Here is an 18829-nt window from a genome sequence, read left to right as displayed (position 1 = left end):
GAAATATTCTGAGACTAGTGTCCTTGTCATGCTTAGTCACTGGCTGACAGCACATTGAGGGCAACATGGCTTCAGCATAAACACAGTGATGGATTCAGGGGAGTGAAAGCTGGGAGTGTCAATCAACTGTGATCCCCACAGCAGGAGATTGGAATGGGTCTTCCTTGCCTCAACTGCAACTGTGAAGAGACATGTGCAGCAACCTCAAATTGAGAAGAGTATAAACTATCAAATGTTCGGACTTGACACATGAAGATCATGTATGTAAGTTTGAGTCTCACCAACCAGGTAAGCCACCCAGACTTCCTGAGTTAATAGTTAAGGCTGAGGGAAACTTAGAATGAACAGTGGAGGATAGGGAGAGTGAGCACCAGTTGCAGCCCCAAGAGTAACTGCAGAAAAGAATTGGTTTATCTCACTAGTCGCCCTTTTGTTTCTTTCAGTAAGATCATGGAGGAGCTGTTTCCTAAACCTGTGTGAAGAAGTAGATCTGTGTAGGGTAAGGGATGGACTGTGGTAGCCAGGAAAATGTATCATTCTTCTTCTTCTTTTTTTTTTTTTTGCAAGACTATTCTTTTTTTTAAAAAAAAAGCTTTATTGAGGTATAACTTACCTACCATAAAATTCACCCTTTGAGTGTCTAGTCCAATGGTTTTGGTATATTCATAGAGTTCACAATATTCAATGATTTTTTTTTACTTTTATTTTAAGTTCAGCGGTACATGTGCAGGTTTGTGTCATGGGCGTTTGTTGTGTGAATTACTTCATCACCCAGGTATTCAGCCTACTACCCATTAGTTATTTTTCCTGATCCTCTCCCTCCTCCCACTGTCCACCCTCTGATAAGCCCTGGTGTGTGTTGTTCCCTCTATGTGTCCACCTACTCTCATCACTTAGCTCTCACCTATAAGTGAGAACAAGTGGTATTTAGTTTTCTGTTCTTACATTAGTTTGCTAAAAATAATGGCCTCCAGCTCTATCCATGTCCCTGCAAAGGACATGATCTCATTCTTTTTTATGGTTACATTGTGATATGGTTTGGCTTTGTGTCCCCACCCAAATCTCATCTCGAATTGTAATCCCATAATTCCCATGTGTCATGGGAAGGACCTGGTAGGAGGTAATTGAGGCAGTTTTTCCCATGCTGTTCTCGTGATAGTGAATGAATTCTCACAAGATCTGATGGCTTTATAAGCATCTGGCATTTCCCCTGCTGGCACTCATTCTCTCTCCTGCTACCCTATGAAGAGGTGCCTTCTGCCATGATTGTAAGTTTCCTGAGGTCTCCCCAGCCATGTGGAACTGTGAGTTAATTAAACCTCTTTTCTTTCTAAATTACCCAGTCTCAGGTATCTCTTCATAGCAGTGTGAGAGTGGATTAATACACATAGTGTTCCATGGTGTATATGTACCACATTTTCTTTATCCAGTCTACCTAAATGCCCATCAAGGACAGACTGGATAAAGAAAACTGTACCACTCTTCCATCTTACTTTTTACAGATTTAATTATACTAGAAGGAAATACAGGAGAATTAAAAAGAAAGAAACTCAGAGTATAAGGAGGATCTAAGTATTATACATAACCAAAAAGCCATACAAAATAAAAGATTGATGAATTCAACTACATATAAAATTATGCACAGATAAACTTTTATGCAAAGTCAAATGTCAAAAGACAGAAAAACAAATTGAATTCGTATCACAAAGGCTCACATTTTTTTAATATGTAAAGAACTCCCAAATCAATAGGAAAAGCCCCAGTAGTTCTTGACAGATAGTGACAAAAAGCTCTAAAACCTCAATGGCTTAAACAACACATGCCTTTCTCAACAGTGCTTTTCATCCCTCATGGGTGAGTTGGGGCTGTTTTCCATGTTGCTTTCCTTGCAGGACTTATGCCCAGAAGCAGCGGTCTCCTGACCCATTCTTGATAACTGTGGCAGAGGGAAAGAGGCTCTGCAGGATCTTGTGCTGCCAATTAAATGCAGGACTTAAAGTGATACTGATCAATTCCTCTTGCAAATCATTGGCCAGAACCTGTGTCAAGGCCCTGCCCAAGCCCCAAAGGACCAGACTGTGCCGTATTCTATGTGCCCGGAAGGAGAGAACCAGATATTTGAGAGCATCACCAGATATTTGAGAGCATCACTAAGGTCTGTCACATTACCAATCCATACAGCCTATGACTTACATGGTTTCACCATTGAAGGTCTAGTCAAAGAAAGACGATGGCAGATTTCATTACATTCCACATGCTGGTTATTAAAGAAGTAAAAAATTCCTCTCTTTCCAAAATTGGTAGTGACAACTCTCTGATCAACGGAGTGAATCTGGGGATCTGTGAGGTAGATGAGTCCTTTTCCATTACCGGTTACCCAACCTAAAAGAGAAATGAACACACCTGAGTATTAAATTCCCTGTAAATGTCCATCAAGTGTTTACAAAAATACACACACACACACACACACACACACACTTAAAGAGATAATTCAAAAACTTGGCCATCCTGTGGTTTATAGTTAGTAAATTCCTGGTAAGGAATTTTGATTGCATATTCCAGTTATTAGTTTAAGAATAATTAAATATTGGGCAGTTATATTTGTCAAATATGACATCCCCGGATCACCAATTTTCAAGGTATTAGAAAGCAATAAAATACACTTAGAATAATTATCAATATCATCATATGGAATATTTCTTTCATGATTCAGAGATTTCTTTAGTGACTTATTCATTAATTCATATACTCATCTGTTCATTCAACAAATATTTATTGAGTGCAGACACTCTACAAAACACTATTTTAGGCACTGGTGGTACCGACTGAACAAGCTAGTAAAAAATCTTACTTATAATTTACATGAAGTATAGGGTATTTTCTAATAAAAATTCTGATGAATTAAATACCAGACAAACTAAAACAAAATTAAAATATTAAGGTAGAATTGAAAAGTAGTCGTATTTAAGTACATAGTTTAAGGATACAGATTTCTGTTCTATAATGACCCCCATTATGAAACCCAACATCACACTTTTAATAAGGGTAAGGGGCTGGAGAAAAGGAAAAGTGGAAAGAAGATTTTGACATGTGAAAAAAATGCAACGAAATATACATCACTCAAATCTACTTAAGTGATATAAAAAAAGCTGTTACAGAGATGCTCTGGAACAAAGCCCAACAGAACATAAGCCAGACCCTCTCACTGATTATGTGATACTGTAGACATTTGTAGAAGTTTTGGGCATATTTTTCTTTCAGGAATTATTTGCTATATATAGTAAGATCAATTAACTCCAAATAATAGCCTATACATGGAACAATCTATTAAGTAAAGATCAGGGAAGCTAGTTACAAAACTTCACATTTACATATAATATTAAAAATAAAAATAATTCCCAGTTTCACATACCTTGTAAATCGACCACAACATCTCTATGATTAGAAAACTCATAAGAAAAATGGCCATAGGCCAACCCATATTCTGTGGCTTTGTATTCTGTTTTCACCACTTTCGTGTTATTTGACAATTTTACAAATTCTCCCAGTATGTAAGGCTCCACACTGATACATCCCTTTATTGTCTTGTCCTCTAAAATCTGAAAAATAGCAATGAGAAACATTACAGCATAATGGTAAAGGCCATTGTCTTTAGACTTGGGTAAATCTTGGTTTGAACCTAGGCTCTGCCACTTTGCTTCTCTGAGCTTCAATTTCATCATGGGTAAAGTGGGTATAATTATAACTACCTTTTAGGCTTGTTAAAGGGATTATGCAAGGAAATGCATGTAAAATGCTTAACACGGCATGTGGCATGTCATAGAACTTAAATTTATTGTCATTCACATATTAAACTGCTCACTTAAGATTTAGGCCATGACGTGACCTGTCCTGGAGGCTAGGTTACCAGGACATGAAGTTAGATCATGCTCAGGGACTCTAGGTTAAAACATCAGCTTTGTGGAGTTGTTTCAAAGGTTAGAGTTAAGGTTTGCAAACTGCCTGGCACAGTGAGTGACATAAAGAAGGTATGAAATGGATGATAATTACTATTATGATTAGGAAAAGACGGGTCTAAAAATGTCTCCGGCCAATGAAAAAATTATTGCAAGTATGAATGCACTCAGGATCTAATATATTCGGGGTTGCAAGGCATTCTTGATCCAAAGAAGAGAAAACTCAATGGGAATATTAGCCTTTATCTATTGAAAGGGGTATGTTAGTGAAGAGAGACTGGTCTTCATGGTCCCGGGAGGGAGAGCTGTAATCCATGGATAGAAGTTAGATAAAGATAGATTTGGGCTAACTCTAAGAACTTTCTAACAATTAGGATTACTTGAAAGTGAAAGGAGAACAATTTTTTTTCTTGCTGAAGGTGTGTAAGCTTTGACTTAGTAATCACTTGGTTGGAAGGGGTGAGGCCAACAGATGTAAAATGGGATTTATGTATCATGTTGAGGGGATAGTTTGTACTAGATAAATCTTTAGGGTTCTTTCTCTCTTGGAAAGTACAGGGACAACACACAAGGATAGTTTGCTAAAAATGCTAGCCTGATTATGTGGAACCAGATACTCAGATTAATTGATATTCAAGTGTGATTTGGAAGATCCAAATGATGTGTTCAGGATAATCTTACCAGTAGTATTGTGGATGGGATGTAGAATATCTGGGTGGGAATGTTTTGTTCATAGAGTCTCTTGTTAAATTCTGTCACATAGTGCTGTGCGGTCATCTGCCGCTCCACATCAGTGAAGTGGTGCCAGAGCCCCTTCTGCTCCTTATAGTCTTTCCCAACATACCTATGAACAAAGAAAATCCACACAACAAAATGCGAAAGTGGTCTTACTTACTATGGAGTAAGAGAGAGGAGATCAAAAGACATATGCAGAAATGCTTGAAAGATCTCTTTCTCTGCCTTAGACTGAATATTAATTATTTTGACTTATCTCAAGATTCAAATAATTTTTAAGAGCTACTTGAACAATGGAACACACTCATTCTAGCTGACCCAGAATGATATTGATTATAAAGGGAAAGTGTCACTTAATGTAGAAGTTCTCCAGACCTCTGGTAAGACAAGGGGGTCAGCAAAGTATACTGGAATGTGCATGGATTCTGGAGTCAAAACCTTCCACTCCCTGCAGTGTGGCCTTATATAGTCAGTTCATCAATCTGAAGCCTTCCTCTATCCCTTCCTTTTATGATTACTTCATTCCTATAAATACTTATTATCCGTCAATACCTATTATGTGCATAACACTGTGCTAGTCTTGAGTGACTTGAAGAAAGTGTGAGACATGATTTGTATATTTCAAGAGCTAATAGCACAGTTGGTGTGGGAAGACACAAGGCAGTAAATGATTACATGCGGAAAGAAGCAAAACAGTGCTGCACTTTACTGTAGTTTATACTTGCTGTAAACTGGTGTGAATTTGTGAGTAATTTCACATGTGCCCAGAGTGACCACCAAAAATCAAGGGGAATTGTTTGAGTCATAGACTTCAACCAGAGTAAACTCTCTCCAGAAATTTCTGAATCCCATATAATAATGGAACTTAAGGAGGCTGTGGTTTTGGCCATTCAGACTCCTGAAGACCAGAAAGGAAATCTGATAGTGGAGGCTGCAGTATGGCCTCAGAAGGCAGCCTGCAGAGGAGCAGTTGTTGTAATAGGGATGCTATACCAGTGCTTTAGGCAGTTCTTCTATGGAGAGACCGCAAGACCTATAGAGGGTTTGAACTAATTCAGAATTTTGTTGACTGATACCAGAGGTGTGCACAAGAGAGTGAACCTGTGAGTACTGGCTACTGGAGCATTTCCTGAACATTCTGCCAGAAGACCTTCAGTCTTAGGCAGGGGATCATCAATCTGAGAACAGAAGTCCATATCTTCTCTCATCTTGTACCATTTTTTTTCTGGGATCATTTTTCTTTAGTGAGGATTTGTTCATGGTAAACTGCCATGGTCATTTTTCCTTTTAAGCTGCAAATGTCTTTATTTTGTCTTCCTCCATAAAAGAGAGTTGCACTAAGTATATGACTTCCATTGTCTCTGAATTCCATTGTTGCTATGAAGAAACCAGCTGTAGGTCAAATTGACATTTCTATGTACGTAATCTGTCTATTTTCTTTGACTGCTTTTAAAATGGTTTCTTTGTCCTTAGTGTTTGGAGTTTGACTACTGTGTACCTAGTCAAACTAGGTACACAGGATGTCTGACTACCTGCCTTCTTCCCTTCCTGCTTCCTTCCAGCTTCTTTCCTCCTTTCCCTACTGTCCTTAGGATTCATTGTGATTTCTGTATTTCAAGATTAGTGTATTTTGGCAATTCTGAAAAATTACCAGAAAGTATCTATTCAAATATTGTTTTTGCTCTCTTGCTGTTATTTTCTTCTGATCAGAAATATATTGAACTCTGTCACTCCATTCTCTATGTCTCTTATTCTCAATTTATTCTCATCTCAGGTCCTCCTATGGTATACTCTGGTGTATCAGGGCTGCTGTCACAACATGCCATAAACTGGGTGGCGTAAATAACAGAAATTGATTTTCTCACAGTTCTGAAGCCTATAGTAGTCCAAGATCAAAGTTCCAATGGGGCCATCATCCTGCTAAAGGCTCTAAGGAAGAATCTGTTTCAGGCTGTCTCCCAGCTTCTGGCAGTTCTTTGCTATGAGGCAACATAACTACAATCTTCACATGGCATTCTCTCTGCGTCTTTGTCTATCTCCAAATTTCCTCTTTTCATAAGGATATCAGTCATATTGGATCAGGGGCCCACCCTACTCCAGTATGACTTCATCTTAACTTCACCAATTACATCTGCAATCCCTCTACTTCCAAGTAAGATCGTAGTCTGAAGTACTGAGAACTTCAATATATGAGTTTTGGGAGACACAGTGAAGCATCAGCACATGCCCCTACTGCTTAGACATGTGATTTCAGGCAATTCCTTAACATCTCTGTGACTCAGTTCCCTCATCTGTAAAGTGAGAATAATAATAGTATCTACCCTCAGAGGGTTTTGTGAAGATTAATTGAATTCGCATATAAATCATTTAAAACAGGACCTGGCATATGTTTACTAAAATAATAATAATAATCAATAATCTTTTCAAGAAATGTACTTCCACTGCTTACAGAGACACTTGATTTCTCTATTTCTATTTATTTCTTACACTATTTGGATTTGAGCAAATAACAAGGCCAACTTTAAATGAAAAGTCATGGCTTATAGGTCTTTTAAAATATACAAATGATATAAAATTATGTCTTAAATCCAATGAAGACCACCTGTGGTTACTAATTTTTCAGGTGAGTTTTTGTTTAAAATTTTTATTAAGAACTAAGGCCAAAGCAAAAACTTTCCAGGCATTTACTTCACTGGGGTGGGGTTTTTAAAGATACCCTTTATTGTAGGGATGTAGCCATTCCTGAGTCCTTGCTTGTATGAGTGGTATCTGAACTCATTCCCTTCTGGGTGTAGCTTTTGCTATGGGCTGCACCCTCACTCCACCCCTGCCTCAAACTCCTATGCGGGATCCCTAAAGGGTTCAGCAATCACTTATATCCCTGAACAGGCTTCATCCCTGAACTCAGGGTTTTCCTGCCTTTTTTCAGGCTCACCTATTTACTTAAAAGTGTGCTTTTCATAATTTACCTTTTTTGCCAGCATTTTTAGTGAATATTGAAGGCTCTCTGGCCTGTCATGTGGCCAGGAACTTTATTTTTCTTATCAGTACAGTATGGCCAATGTTTCCCTGATGGTTTTGAGGTCCTGTAGCTAAAACATCCAGCAAAACAGCTGATGTAACGTGGGTCCTCAATATATAGTAACTGTTGTTAATTAATTAATAATGAAAAGAAAAAGGAGTAGAAATCTGGAAATGTATTTTGGCCAAGTTTTCCAGCCCCTACGAAGTCTCATGAGTGATTACTTAACAGAAGAGCAAGGTTAGCTCATCTTACATTAGTTATACAAATGTTTTTAAGTAATACCTCCCCAGAATTTCTTCTTGATGAAGATGATGAACCCAAAAAGCATTTCTTTGTCTGCCTTTTTTCTTCACAGTCAAGTAGTCCCCCAAATAGACAATAGTTTCCTGGGCTGTCCACAGTTCAGATTTTTTTGAATATTTTAACAAAAGAGCAGCTGGAAAAAAAAAAAGATGAAAATGAATCTTATTTTCAAAAGGACGTTACAATTCATGAATAAAGCTGATGTGACACAGGTCCTACGCCAGCTCACCTGAAATCTTCACTTTTTTATACACTTTTCTCTAATTTTCATCCCTTCTATGACAACTACAGTATTAAAAAGTTAGTGAGAAATAATAAAAAGGTAACACTTTATAAATTACAATGAGGAATAGCCTTTGAGTCACAAAATCCCTTAGTTGTGATGAAAAGGGATTAAGATAAGCATGAAGATTCTATATGAAAGTAGTGGAAAATAAAGGAATTTTAAAATCAGAAAATCCCAGAGACCATTTTGGGACAAGTGACACATGCTTGCAACTTACTATTATTACCTGGGGATCCCAAATAACAGAAGCTACTACTGATGGCAGCTCTGGGAATCCTAGCATTATATATTCAAGTGCACCCTAATTTTCTCTTCATTGTTTTAAGTTGAGAAAGTTTGGAAATTATTTGAGAAAATGTAGCTACTGTAAAAACATGCGAACTCAACTGAAAAAAGGAAAACATAAGAGGAAAAAGTAGGGGCAGTCTCCACCTTATAGAAAGGAAGAACAGTGCTAAGCAAGAAAGCATCTCTTTGAGGAGAAAGACCCACATGAATCCTAAGGAAGGAGTGCAACACTTTGGTTGAAATTAAAATGAAGTGAACAAAGACTTTTGTCTAGATTGTGAAAATAGATAAATGAATGGGACACGTGGGAGAGAAAATACTTAAAGCAAGATAAACTGACAGTTCTGGGCAGGGGATGCCTATGGGCTGGGCGAGATGGTGACCAGGGTTGGGTGACTCAGTTAGAGAAGCCGGATGGAAATGGAAGGTGAGTTGTCTGTCCACACACAGGACGGGTGATAAATTGAGAGAAGAAAAGAGGAAGGGAATCATTGTTCTGTTTCTGCCATTTGGGGCCTTGCTTCCTCTAATGTATTTCATCCATAAATTAGCAAACAATAACAAATAAGAAGAAAGCAGTTACCTCATTGTAATAAATGTGATTCCAAAATTGCAGAATCTCACAATTAGTAAGAAAACCCTATTGCTGGAAATTTTTGCTTTTTTTTGGTAACAATGTGATTTGTATTTTAGTCGGACTTCAAGGTGGCAGGCAAAACATTGGAATACTTTGAAGCAGAAGCTCTTAACAGTGGCTTTAAGCAGAATCACCAGAGAGGTGATAAAAAATAATGATCCCTGGGTCCGCACTCCAGACCCATTAGATGGAAATCTCTGGGGTGAGGCATTGGAAGTTTTTAAAAGCTCCCCAGAAGAGTCTCATGTGGCGCCAGGGTTGAGAACTACTATTTAGTAGCCAGTGCTTAGTGATCCATGTAGTTTGTCTCTTCTGGGATGTGCTTCACAATCTTTTTGTTTTTTTAATCATTCAAATCATTTTTCTGTATAGTAGGAGGGCATTTTGATGTGATTCCTGGGCTAAGAGAAGAATCTCCTTCTGTCTTCCTCCCAGCTTCTCTACCACTTTTAAGCTGTGTTAGACATTGACTACTAGGTGGCTCCAGCCCAGGCTTCCCGCTTTGGGCAGTGACATTGGGCTGTTCCTTAAGCAAGAAGTAGCTGCTGATTGCAACAGTAGGGGTACTGTAGTCTGGAAGTTTTTATCCCCCCTAAATTCACATGTTGAAGTTCTAACCCACAAGGTGATGGTGTTGGGAGCTGGAGACTTTGGGAGGTGATTAGGTCCTGAGGGGTAGATTCCTCATAGATGGGATGAGTGCCCTCATAAAAGAGACCCCAGAGAAACCCTTCCCCCTTCCACTATGTGAGGACACAGAGAAAAGGCGCTGTCAATGAACCAGAAAGCAGTACCTTCATCCTGGACTTCCAGGCTCCAGAATTATGAGGAATAAATTTCTGTTGTTCATATGCTACCCAGTTGATGGCATTTTGTTACAGCATCATGAATACAAGATGAGGATGCACTTGACCAACCAATTGGCTGGCAAGAAACCGCCTAGGTAGACAGGTGTAAAAAGTCTCTGCCCAATAGAAAGATGATATTTAACTAGGTCAAACCATGTCCCCATAGAATTCTAATGGGGAAAGATAGAGAAAAATCAGTTGGTTGGTAAAAAGACTCGAAGGAGAAGATAGATGCTGAGCAGATAATATGGTATCCAGCCTGTTAAAATCACCTGATTGGTAATGAGAATCAATGAAGAAGATAGATGCTGAGTGGATGAAACGGCCTCCAGAGCTGTTTTCAACCCTTAGTGATGGCTGTGCCAGAGTCCTCTAAGTTTCCTGTCTCCCTCACTACCTCGTGTGTCCTTAGAGCAAACCTCCAGCATGCAAGGTAGCCTGAGCAAGCTTCTTTACAACCATTAAGGTCCATCGCACAGAGTGAGGGAGACCCCTGAAGTATACATTTCTCGGTGAACTCACAAAGCATACCAGGGGTCTATACCTTTCATGAGCTTTAAGTGATCTACATACCAAGCTCTTCAGAGTGCCCCAACACAGCTGCTTCCTGAGGGGGGAACTATTGAAAAGATTGTACTTACTATGTGCTTGGTGGAGTTGACTGGGCTTAAAAACCCCCGTATTCTCTAGTCTCTGAAACAGCCAATCATGCCTCACTCCTGCCAACAGCTTTTCAAAGTCATCAGGTTGCAAGGTACGAGCCTCAAGGATCTCTTTCCTCATCTTTCCCGGCAATGAAACCCAAGAACTCCCACTGGAATTCAGATAGGACCAAGGGCTGTCCCCCTCAGAAGAACCACTGGAAAATGCAGGTGATTTCAGCCACCACACTGAGGATGAGCTGGAGTTCTGGCTGCAGTTTAGCATGTTTCCAGGCTGATTTCCTTCCTCTGTGGTAATGCAGTCCTCGCTGAGGACAGGGAAGAGGATGTTACCGCTTACAGAAGAATTGGGGGTCTCCGCCCTCTGACCAGGCGGCTGTCTCAGAGTGCACAGTCTATGAGAGCCGTGCCCATTTGTGCAGGGAACATCCGTGCTGTCGAGCAGTTGCCCCTCCTCATCCACTGTGGAGGCATCAGGGTCGATGCCCTGCTCTGCGACTGGGCCGCCACTTTTTCTGGAGTCAGGATTTTGAACAGGCCAATTAGGGGTGAAGGAGCTACATGGCAGCATGGAAATGTTTCCCAGAGAATTGTGCAGGACCCTGTGAAAGTCTAAGGGTGCATCTTCAGTGCTTTCTGCTGTTTCTCCTTCTGGGTCAACCCAGGAGGGACTAGCTTTAAATGTAGGGCCTGCGCCTCTTTCACTAATTTCTTCTCCCTGCTCTTTCCCCTGCCTGTCTTTGACATCGCAGTTGGTTTCTGGAAACTCAACAATTATTTCAAAGGCTTCCTCTTTTTGGACTGAAGGATGTGTGCCCATATTCTTGGGCCTACCAGAATCAGAAGACCAAGAAGCAGAACGATATGAGGGTCTGGAGTGAGCAGAATTATTTCTGGGTCCCATATTTCTGACTTCCTGGATACCTTCTGGAGCTCCTTCTAGAAGCCCTGCACCAGGGGCCAAGAAAGTGCCTGGGGTATTATGAGGCGAGAAGGGTGTCAAGGGCATCTGTTGCTGTGGCTGATTTTGAGAAGGCTCCAAATTGTCATTGTTGGGTTCCTGAAGAGAGAGATCATGAAGCTGTGAACGCAATGAATGCACAGCTCTGCCTTCCCTGTCATTCTCTAGCTCCTCAGACAAGGCAGTGGAACACTGAGTGTCCACCAGATGTTCTTTGCCAGGCTCTTTTCTGGCTGACCTGTCGTCAACGTGATAATTCACTTCCTCCCAGCTTGCAGAGGAACTAAACCCTGATAAGTTGCTCCAAGCACTGGAAGTCTGGCTGCCACTCAGAGACTTGTTGAAAACAGCTCCCTCACCATTGCTGTAGTCTGATGGCTCAGTCTCAGTCTCCACATCTTGATCCAAGGAGACTCGAAATGCATCAGAATGGGTCCAGTTTCTCCTTCCTCCCCTTCTGAGTTCCCTCTGAACATTCTTACCCATTAGGGAGGAAGATATTCCTGTGTCTCTTTGACAATGTGGCTTTTCTTGAGTAGTACTAACAGTATCTATGTTTTTTATTTCTGTTTTTAGAGCAGTGATGCAGACTCCTGTTTTTGCATCTTTCTGTTCATTTTTGTTGTTTCCACAATCACTTTCAAATACTTCACACACTGAAGTATGGTGCTGTGAATAGGTGTCAAGGATTTTTTGGAAATCCCCTTGCCCATGCAAGATAAGTTTATCCAACCTGCACTCGAAACTCTCGGGAACATAAGATCTGTCATCTACATTTGAGAAGCTTTGAACTTGTAAATGTTCCTTCACCTGGGCAATCACAGACATAACTTCTTGAGACAGAGCTTCTCTGTCCTGACTTCTGGAGGAAGTGCTGAAATTGTACAGCTTCCCCATTGCTTCCTTACAGAGCTGACTTGCTGCATGGACCGTCCCTGTCTCCCCTTGGAGCCTTCTGTGCACTGTGGTGAGACCGAAAGCAGCTTTGACAAAGCTGTGAAGCTCCTGTTTTCCAGTAACAGGCTCATCATCTCTCTTGGTGAGGAGGCCAATCTCAAAGGCCTCTTTGGCTTCACACAGATATAAGTTTTTCATTTCTGGAGGACAGTCATTTGAACTACTGTATGACAATAAACACGTGCCACGGATATTCTGGGAAAAATACCAAATACCAAATCAGATATTGAATTGAAAACTGCAAGTGAATCAGGACAAACTTTTCATTTCTGGAGGACAGTCATTTGAAATATTATAGAAAAATGAACACATGCCACATACATTCTAAGGAAAATATACAGGCAAACATTGAGTTAAGGACCCAAGGCCTTTTTGGTGAATCAGAAGAAGGGATGGGGATATAAGTGACTGGCTGGCATGAAGGGGTAAGAAACTAGCTTCAATTACCATCCTATTGTATCTTTGATACATTTTGATTAAAGACGATAGGCTTGTGTTTGTTGCTGTTGTTAGTTTTAACAGAGTCTATCCATGGAAATGGATATAAGTTTCTCTATGCAAATAAGGATGCTATATATGAATACATCATTCATTTAATGTCGAAACAATAGGGCATTGGTTTCCGAATGCATCTGTGCATTTGAATCACCTGGACAATATTCCAAAATTAAAGATTTTTGGATACCAACCCCAGAGATTTGCATTTAGTGGATCGAGGGTGGAGCTCAGAAATGTGTAGTATTTTTTTCTTTCTTTTTTTTTCTTTTTCTTTTTCTCTTTTCTTTTCTTTTCTTTTTTTTTTTTTTTTTGAGGTAGGGTCTTGCTCTGTTACCCAGGGTGGAGTGCAGTGGTGCAATCTCAGCTCACTGCAAACTCAACCTTCCAGGCTCAGGTGATCCTCCCACCTCAGCCTCCCCAGTACCTGGGACTATAGGCGCGTACCACCACACCTGGCCAATTTTTATTTTTTAATTTTTTGTAGAGACAAAGTCTCAAAGTTGCTCAGGCTAGTCTTGAAATTTTGGGCTCAAGCCATCCTCCTACCTTGGCCTCCCAAAGTGATGGGATTACAGGCGTGAGCCACCATGCCTGGCAGGAATATGTATTTTGAGAAGGTTCCTTGGGTGATTTTGATGTGCACTCAGGCTTGGGAACCATTGCTCACAACAGACAACATTCTATCCTTGGGCTGAATTAATTTAGCTCCTAGTAGGCTGTCAAAACTCCGACCAATAAAATTTTTCCATATGTGGTGTGGAGTCTTATCACAATTGCCACTGATGAGACACAAAGCCTATTTGAAGGTTAAACCTTTCCCTTCTCACTGGTTACATCAGAAAGCACCCTGGGAGAGGTCCTGTGGGGGTTTGAGGAGCGGCTGCATTCGTTTACCACAGCTGTGAGCACGAAGAGCGGCGTGTAGGCACTGAAGGCAGCTGCCAGCTTGCAGGCTTCTGCAGCGGACAGCAAATGGTGGTCAAACTCCTTCAGCAGGCTCTGTGAGAAAACAGGAGGCTAAGTGGAATGGTGATAATTAATTATCGATGAGCAAAAAACAGGCTATGAAATGGTTTTGCTTTTCTTTCATGATTTCAAGGGACTCCTCACCGCAACCCGTTCAGAACAGTGTAAAGAAAGAGTAAGTGGGTCTAAAGACCACAAGGTGTTGACTTTCCTTTTTCCCAGCAGACACACACCTGTGCAAAATAATTTGGGTGAGCTTCTTTGGAGGATGGTGGCAGTTCTTTGTTCAAAGGAACTGCACATTTTGAAGCCAGATTAATTGATTTCTGCACGCTCTTGGCAAAGAGCCCTTTAATTGATGATTTCACAGCAATTAGAATTCATTTATTAATTCTATAAATATGTATAGAGTACCACCACATTCCAGGGCCTGTTCTAGACACAGGGGAAACAGCAGACAGTGAGCCCTCAAGGAGCTTACTTTCTGTTGTGGGGGAGGGACCAGTCAATATACAAAACAAGTAAAGTGCATAGTATTTGAGATTATGACAAGTGTTCTGGAGAGACAATAAATGGAGAAGGGGTTAGGGAGGTCCAGGATGGGAAGGAAGTTTGCAATTTTAAACGGTCATCAGGGATAACTTCAGTGAACAAGGGACATGATCCTCCTGTTTTGGTCAAACAGAAAAAGCAACATCTTAGATTCAGATTACCATCAGCAAGCTGTATGTGTTCTTTTGCTACACTAATTAGTATTGAGCATGGTTACTGTTGTGATTTAATGGTATCTTTAATAATGGGGTCTTGAATAAAAATGGCAATATAGACAATAATAAAAACTCCATTTAAGCACAGTGTGAAGAGCAGCAGAACATCCTTGTCACTTCTCTGGGCTGGTCAGATATCTGGGCTCAGCTCCCAGTTCTCTCTCTTACTGGTTGTGTAAACTGCAGAGGTTAGTTAGTTTCTCTGCACTGCATTTTATTTTTCTCTAAAATGGAATGATACACTTTGCTCTACCCTCCTCATAGGGTTTTATTGGATATATATATACTTTCTTGAGTTGTAAAGTGATATATAAAAATTAGCAGTCATTATTATCAAGGATGAGAGCCTGGAACAAGGGACCGATGCTCTGATTTGAACAGATGGTGATTACAAAGTTTTAAAATTATTACCCCTTTATCATCAAGATGGCCCAAGTTTGGAAACTGCATTTTGTTATACTTTGAAAGGAAAGAAGTGAGGCTCAAAATCATTTTGTTGATATTCATTCATTCATTCACCAGTAACTTTCTGAGCACTCTCTGAGTGTCTGTTACAGTGCTAGGCGCTGGGATAATAAAGCCAAATAGGACCCCACAAGACTCCTCCCCAGGATTCCTCCCATTTGTCTAGGAGGCGCAGCACTGAGCTCCCTGCCTCCCAATCTCCTGAGAAAGACAGCCACTAACCAACCACCAAGGACACGATTGACAATTTTACAGGTGATGCCACTCAGTGTTATGATAATTACCAAATTAATTTGTGGATTGTTTTTAAACTTTTCATAATCGTTCTTGCTCATGGAAACAAAGATGTCTGCCAGTATACCTAGCGACGTGGAGAGGCCCTGTAAGAAAAACACAAAGAAGTCACAGATCGGGAATTCACAGTGGATTACTGCTCTCATCCATGGCCTAAAGGCTATGATTATCCCTCCATATGAACTATTTGCCTATTAATATTTTATTACTATGACATTGGAGATACTATTTTTAAAAATCAACATATAATAATTATACATGTTTATGGGATACAATGTGACATTTTGACATATATATACATTGTGTAATAATTAATACCGTGACTTGGAGATACTTTTAAATTGGCTGCCACAGAGCTTGAAAGATCAACACATCCTAGGGCACATGGGCCTAATGTAAACACAGCTACTTCTCAGTTGGGTTTCACTGGATGATCAATACTAACTTGTCCCTACTGCTAGGCCTGAATAACTGGCCCAAGGAAGAGCTCATATCAGTCTGTATTGTAAAAGAATCGTAGACAGCAATTGCTTACACAGCTCAGGGAAATGTAATAACCAGATGTTTCAGATAATGAGACTATTCCCACAGAATTCCAGAAAATGAAAATGTCAAGTAGGAAGGCAGATGACCTTTCTCAATTTCTCAAATAAAGGTGCTATATAAACAATTGAAGTCTTCGCCCACTCAACTCAAGAAAACTGATTTTACATATAAGCAACTTGGTCATCTCAACTTTGCTATACAATCAAGTAAAGAGTAAATATATAACAAAACAGATAAATGAATGGACCAGTAGAGATAAATATATAAATGGACAGTTACAAATGATTATAAAAACACCATCTATGCACCAAGAGTCTAGCTGTGAGTGAGGATGAAGCAAGACACATAAGGAAGCTACTAACTGTACCTGGCCCTATGCTTGCGAAAAATAAATAAAAATAGGACAGATGAAATTGATATATGAGAAATGGACTTCTGTCATAAAGAGATAATCATCCAAAGACAAATACAGGAAAGGAGAAAAAGAAGCACTAGACAAACCACCTTTTTATCCGGCTGAGGAAGTGCCAAATATCCTACAATGGAGGCCCATATTAACTCTGCTGCTTCGTACCACATCCCTGAAAAAAAAAAGAGGGGCGGGGAGAGGGACAGGGGAGGAACAGCTAGTATCTGTGCTCTTGTATAGAGAAAACCTTTGAAAACAAATACAGAACCAAGACTCATTAGATTCCGTTAGGAAAACTCAGGCTTAGATTAGATTGACACAGCAATGTTTTTCCAGTTGTAATATAGACAATTTTTCCATTTCACTGGGAAACAGAATTATTATATACTTGTATATATAATATGTGTAATATATGTAGTTATCTCCGTTTTTTACAAAAATAATAATTGCCACCTCCTGTTAAAATTTCTCAAACCATTATTTTGCATTCTAAAGTATATTAGCATTCTATAAACTTGAAAAATTCATGAATACCTTAAGGAATGAACGAAACCAGTGTCACGGTGGGTATAGTATAAGGTGTCACCATATCACATGGAGTCCTGCTGAACTGAGTCAGATGCTAGAAATAACACTGGGAACCCTACAGTTAACATTACGATATACAACCGTGAACCTCTCTAACAAAACTCACTAGAAAAAAACACATTTTATTAATATTTGTGACACTCCTAGGATCTTAAATGCCATTCTCTTTTCGATGAGGAAACTAAGGCAAGTGGAAATTAACAATTTTAGCCTGATAAAAGAAGAAAATTCCACAGTGAAACCATGCAGCCAGGCTTTGTAAATGAGCCTTGAGAAATGCAAGTTTTAGATGATTGTACCCAGCTTTTGCAGAATCTGCCCTCTGATCTGTATACAGACCGACTGCACCAGGACCTTGTCACTTTCATTTCTGTACAGCCAGGTACCTAAAAGAAAAGACGAAAATTCCCTTGAATTATCAGAGATATAGCCTTGCAAATTAAAACTATTTTCACAGAAGTCTTCATGAGCACATGTGACATCATTTTGAGAGACAATCTCGGCTCTACATTTAGAATCAGGTCCAAACTTCTTGCTGTAGCCTAAGGCTCTGCAGGAACTGACTCCTGTCTGGTCTCCAGTTCCCCTACTTACTCTCTGTCCACTCTACTTTATTTTGCCTCCTTGTTATAGGGCTGGCCTCTTGCTTCATGGCAGCTGCACTTACCACTAGCCCTGCTTGGGATTCTCTTTCCTCTGGCTTCTTAAGAAACCAGATCCTTCTCCTTCAGGTCTCAGCCTCAGTGCTTTTCCTCAAAGGCCTCCATAGAGTAGTATTTCTACGCTGTTACCCCCACTGTCTTATGGTTGCTTTGCGGAGGGTGGGGTGGAGCCCATCTGAGGAAAATTTGTTTGGATGTCAAAACTGATGACTCCACACATGTACCAAGAGGGTATGAGAAGATTTATTGCTCACATAATGAGACTTTCTAGGGTAAGTCAGGCTAGCACCCAAGCTGCTCCTTTGATTCAGGCAGGGAGTGGTGAGTGGCTTTGCTTTTCACTGTGATTGGGGTGTGGGGCCGGGTAAAGGTTCCTGTAAGCTGGGTTTGGGTGTGTGGATGAAAGGGCTTTTTGTTGTTTGTTTGTTTGTTTTAATCGGACTGTCCAGTGTGAGGCAAAAGTAAAAAAGGCTGTGGCCTGAAAACTGTCAGTGGTCGGTCAAACATCAAAAATAGAGGCAGACTCTTTACTACCCCCTCACTATTCTCTGTCACATCAGATAATATTTATTTTCTTCCTAGCTTTGAATCCTTGTGTGCGTGCGTGTGTGTGTGCACACACACACAAGATGACAAGAGTGTATACTGTAGTTTAGTGATGGTGGCCACAAGTGAGGGGTGTGTGGTTAATATTTGGATTCCAAACTGTCTCCCCACTAGAAATGTCCACAAGTTTCAGGCAGTTTGAGACCTCACATCCAAGCATGCTGAGTTTAAAAGTCCAATGGAAACTGTGCTCAACTTATTGGTAAACTTGCTAACTTAAATGCCCAGAAATTCAGACAAGATATCTGAAGGCTTAAGTTATTTGTTACCTAACTATTAGGTCTTGCCTCCTTTCATGGATAATTAAATATTGAAAGAAAATCCATTTTGAAACAAGTTTTTATTAAAGTTCTTGTGTACCAAAAATCAA

At 40.1% G+C, this 18829-nt stretch overlaps 1 protein-coding gene across 4 annotated transcripts in view; it reads right to left on the bottom strand.

The window, feature by feature from the left end:
- Window positions 1-1635: 1635 nt before the first annotated feature.
- Window positions 1636-18829, bottom strand: part of ALPK1 (alpha kinase 1) — a 144400-nt gene continuing 127206 nt past the window's right edge. For all 4 annotated transcript variants that reach the window (XM_063603872.1, XM_063603874.1, XM_063603871.1 and 1 more), the window contains 9 exons: window positions 17491-17577; window positions 16699-16775; window positions 15639-15734; window positions 14051-14155; window positions 10720-12853; window positions 7999-8152; window positions 4638-4800; window positions 3413-3599; window positions 1636-2382 (listed from right to left, as the gene is read on the bottom strand). In XM_063603872.1, the coding sequence (XP_063459942.1) occupies window positions 2183-2382; window positions 3413-3599; window positions 4638-4800; window positions 7999-8152; window positions 10720-12853; window positions 14051-14155; window positions 15639-15734; window positions 16699-16775; window positions 17491-17577 (3203 nt within the window). In that variant the 3' untranslated portion in view covers window positions 1636-2182. The remainder of the gene's footprint in view (window positions 2383-3412; window positions 3600-4637; window positions 4801-7998; window positions 8153-10719; window positions 12854-14050; window positions 14156-15638; window positions 15735-16698; window positions 16776-17490; window positions 17578-18829) is intronic.

Source organism: Pan paniscus, chromosome 3, assembly GCF_029289425.2.
Source record: "Pan paniscus chromosome 3, NHGRI_mPanPan1-v2.0_pri, whole genome shotgun sequence".
In the NCBI taxonomy this organism is placed as follows: Eukaryota; Metazoa; Chordata; class Mammalia; order Primates; family Hominidae; genus Pan; species Pan paniscus.
This window is presented reverse-complemented; position numbering and strand designations above follow the sequence as displayed.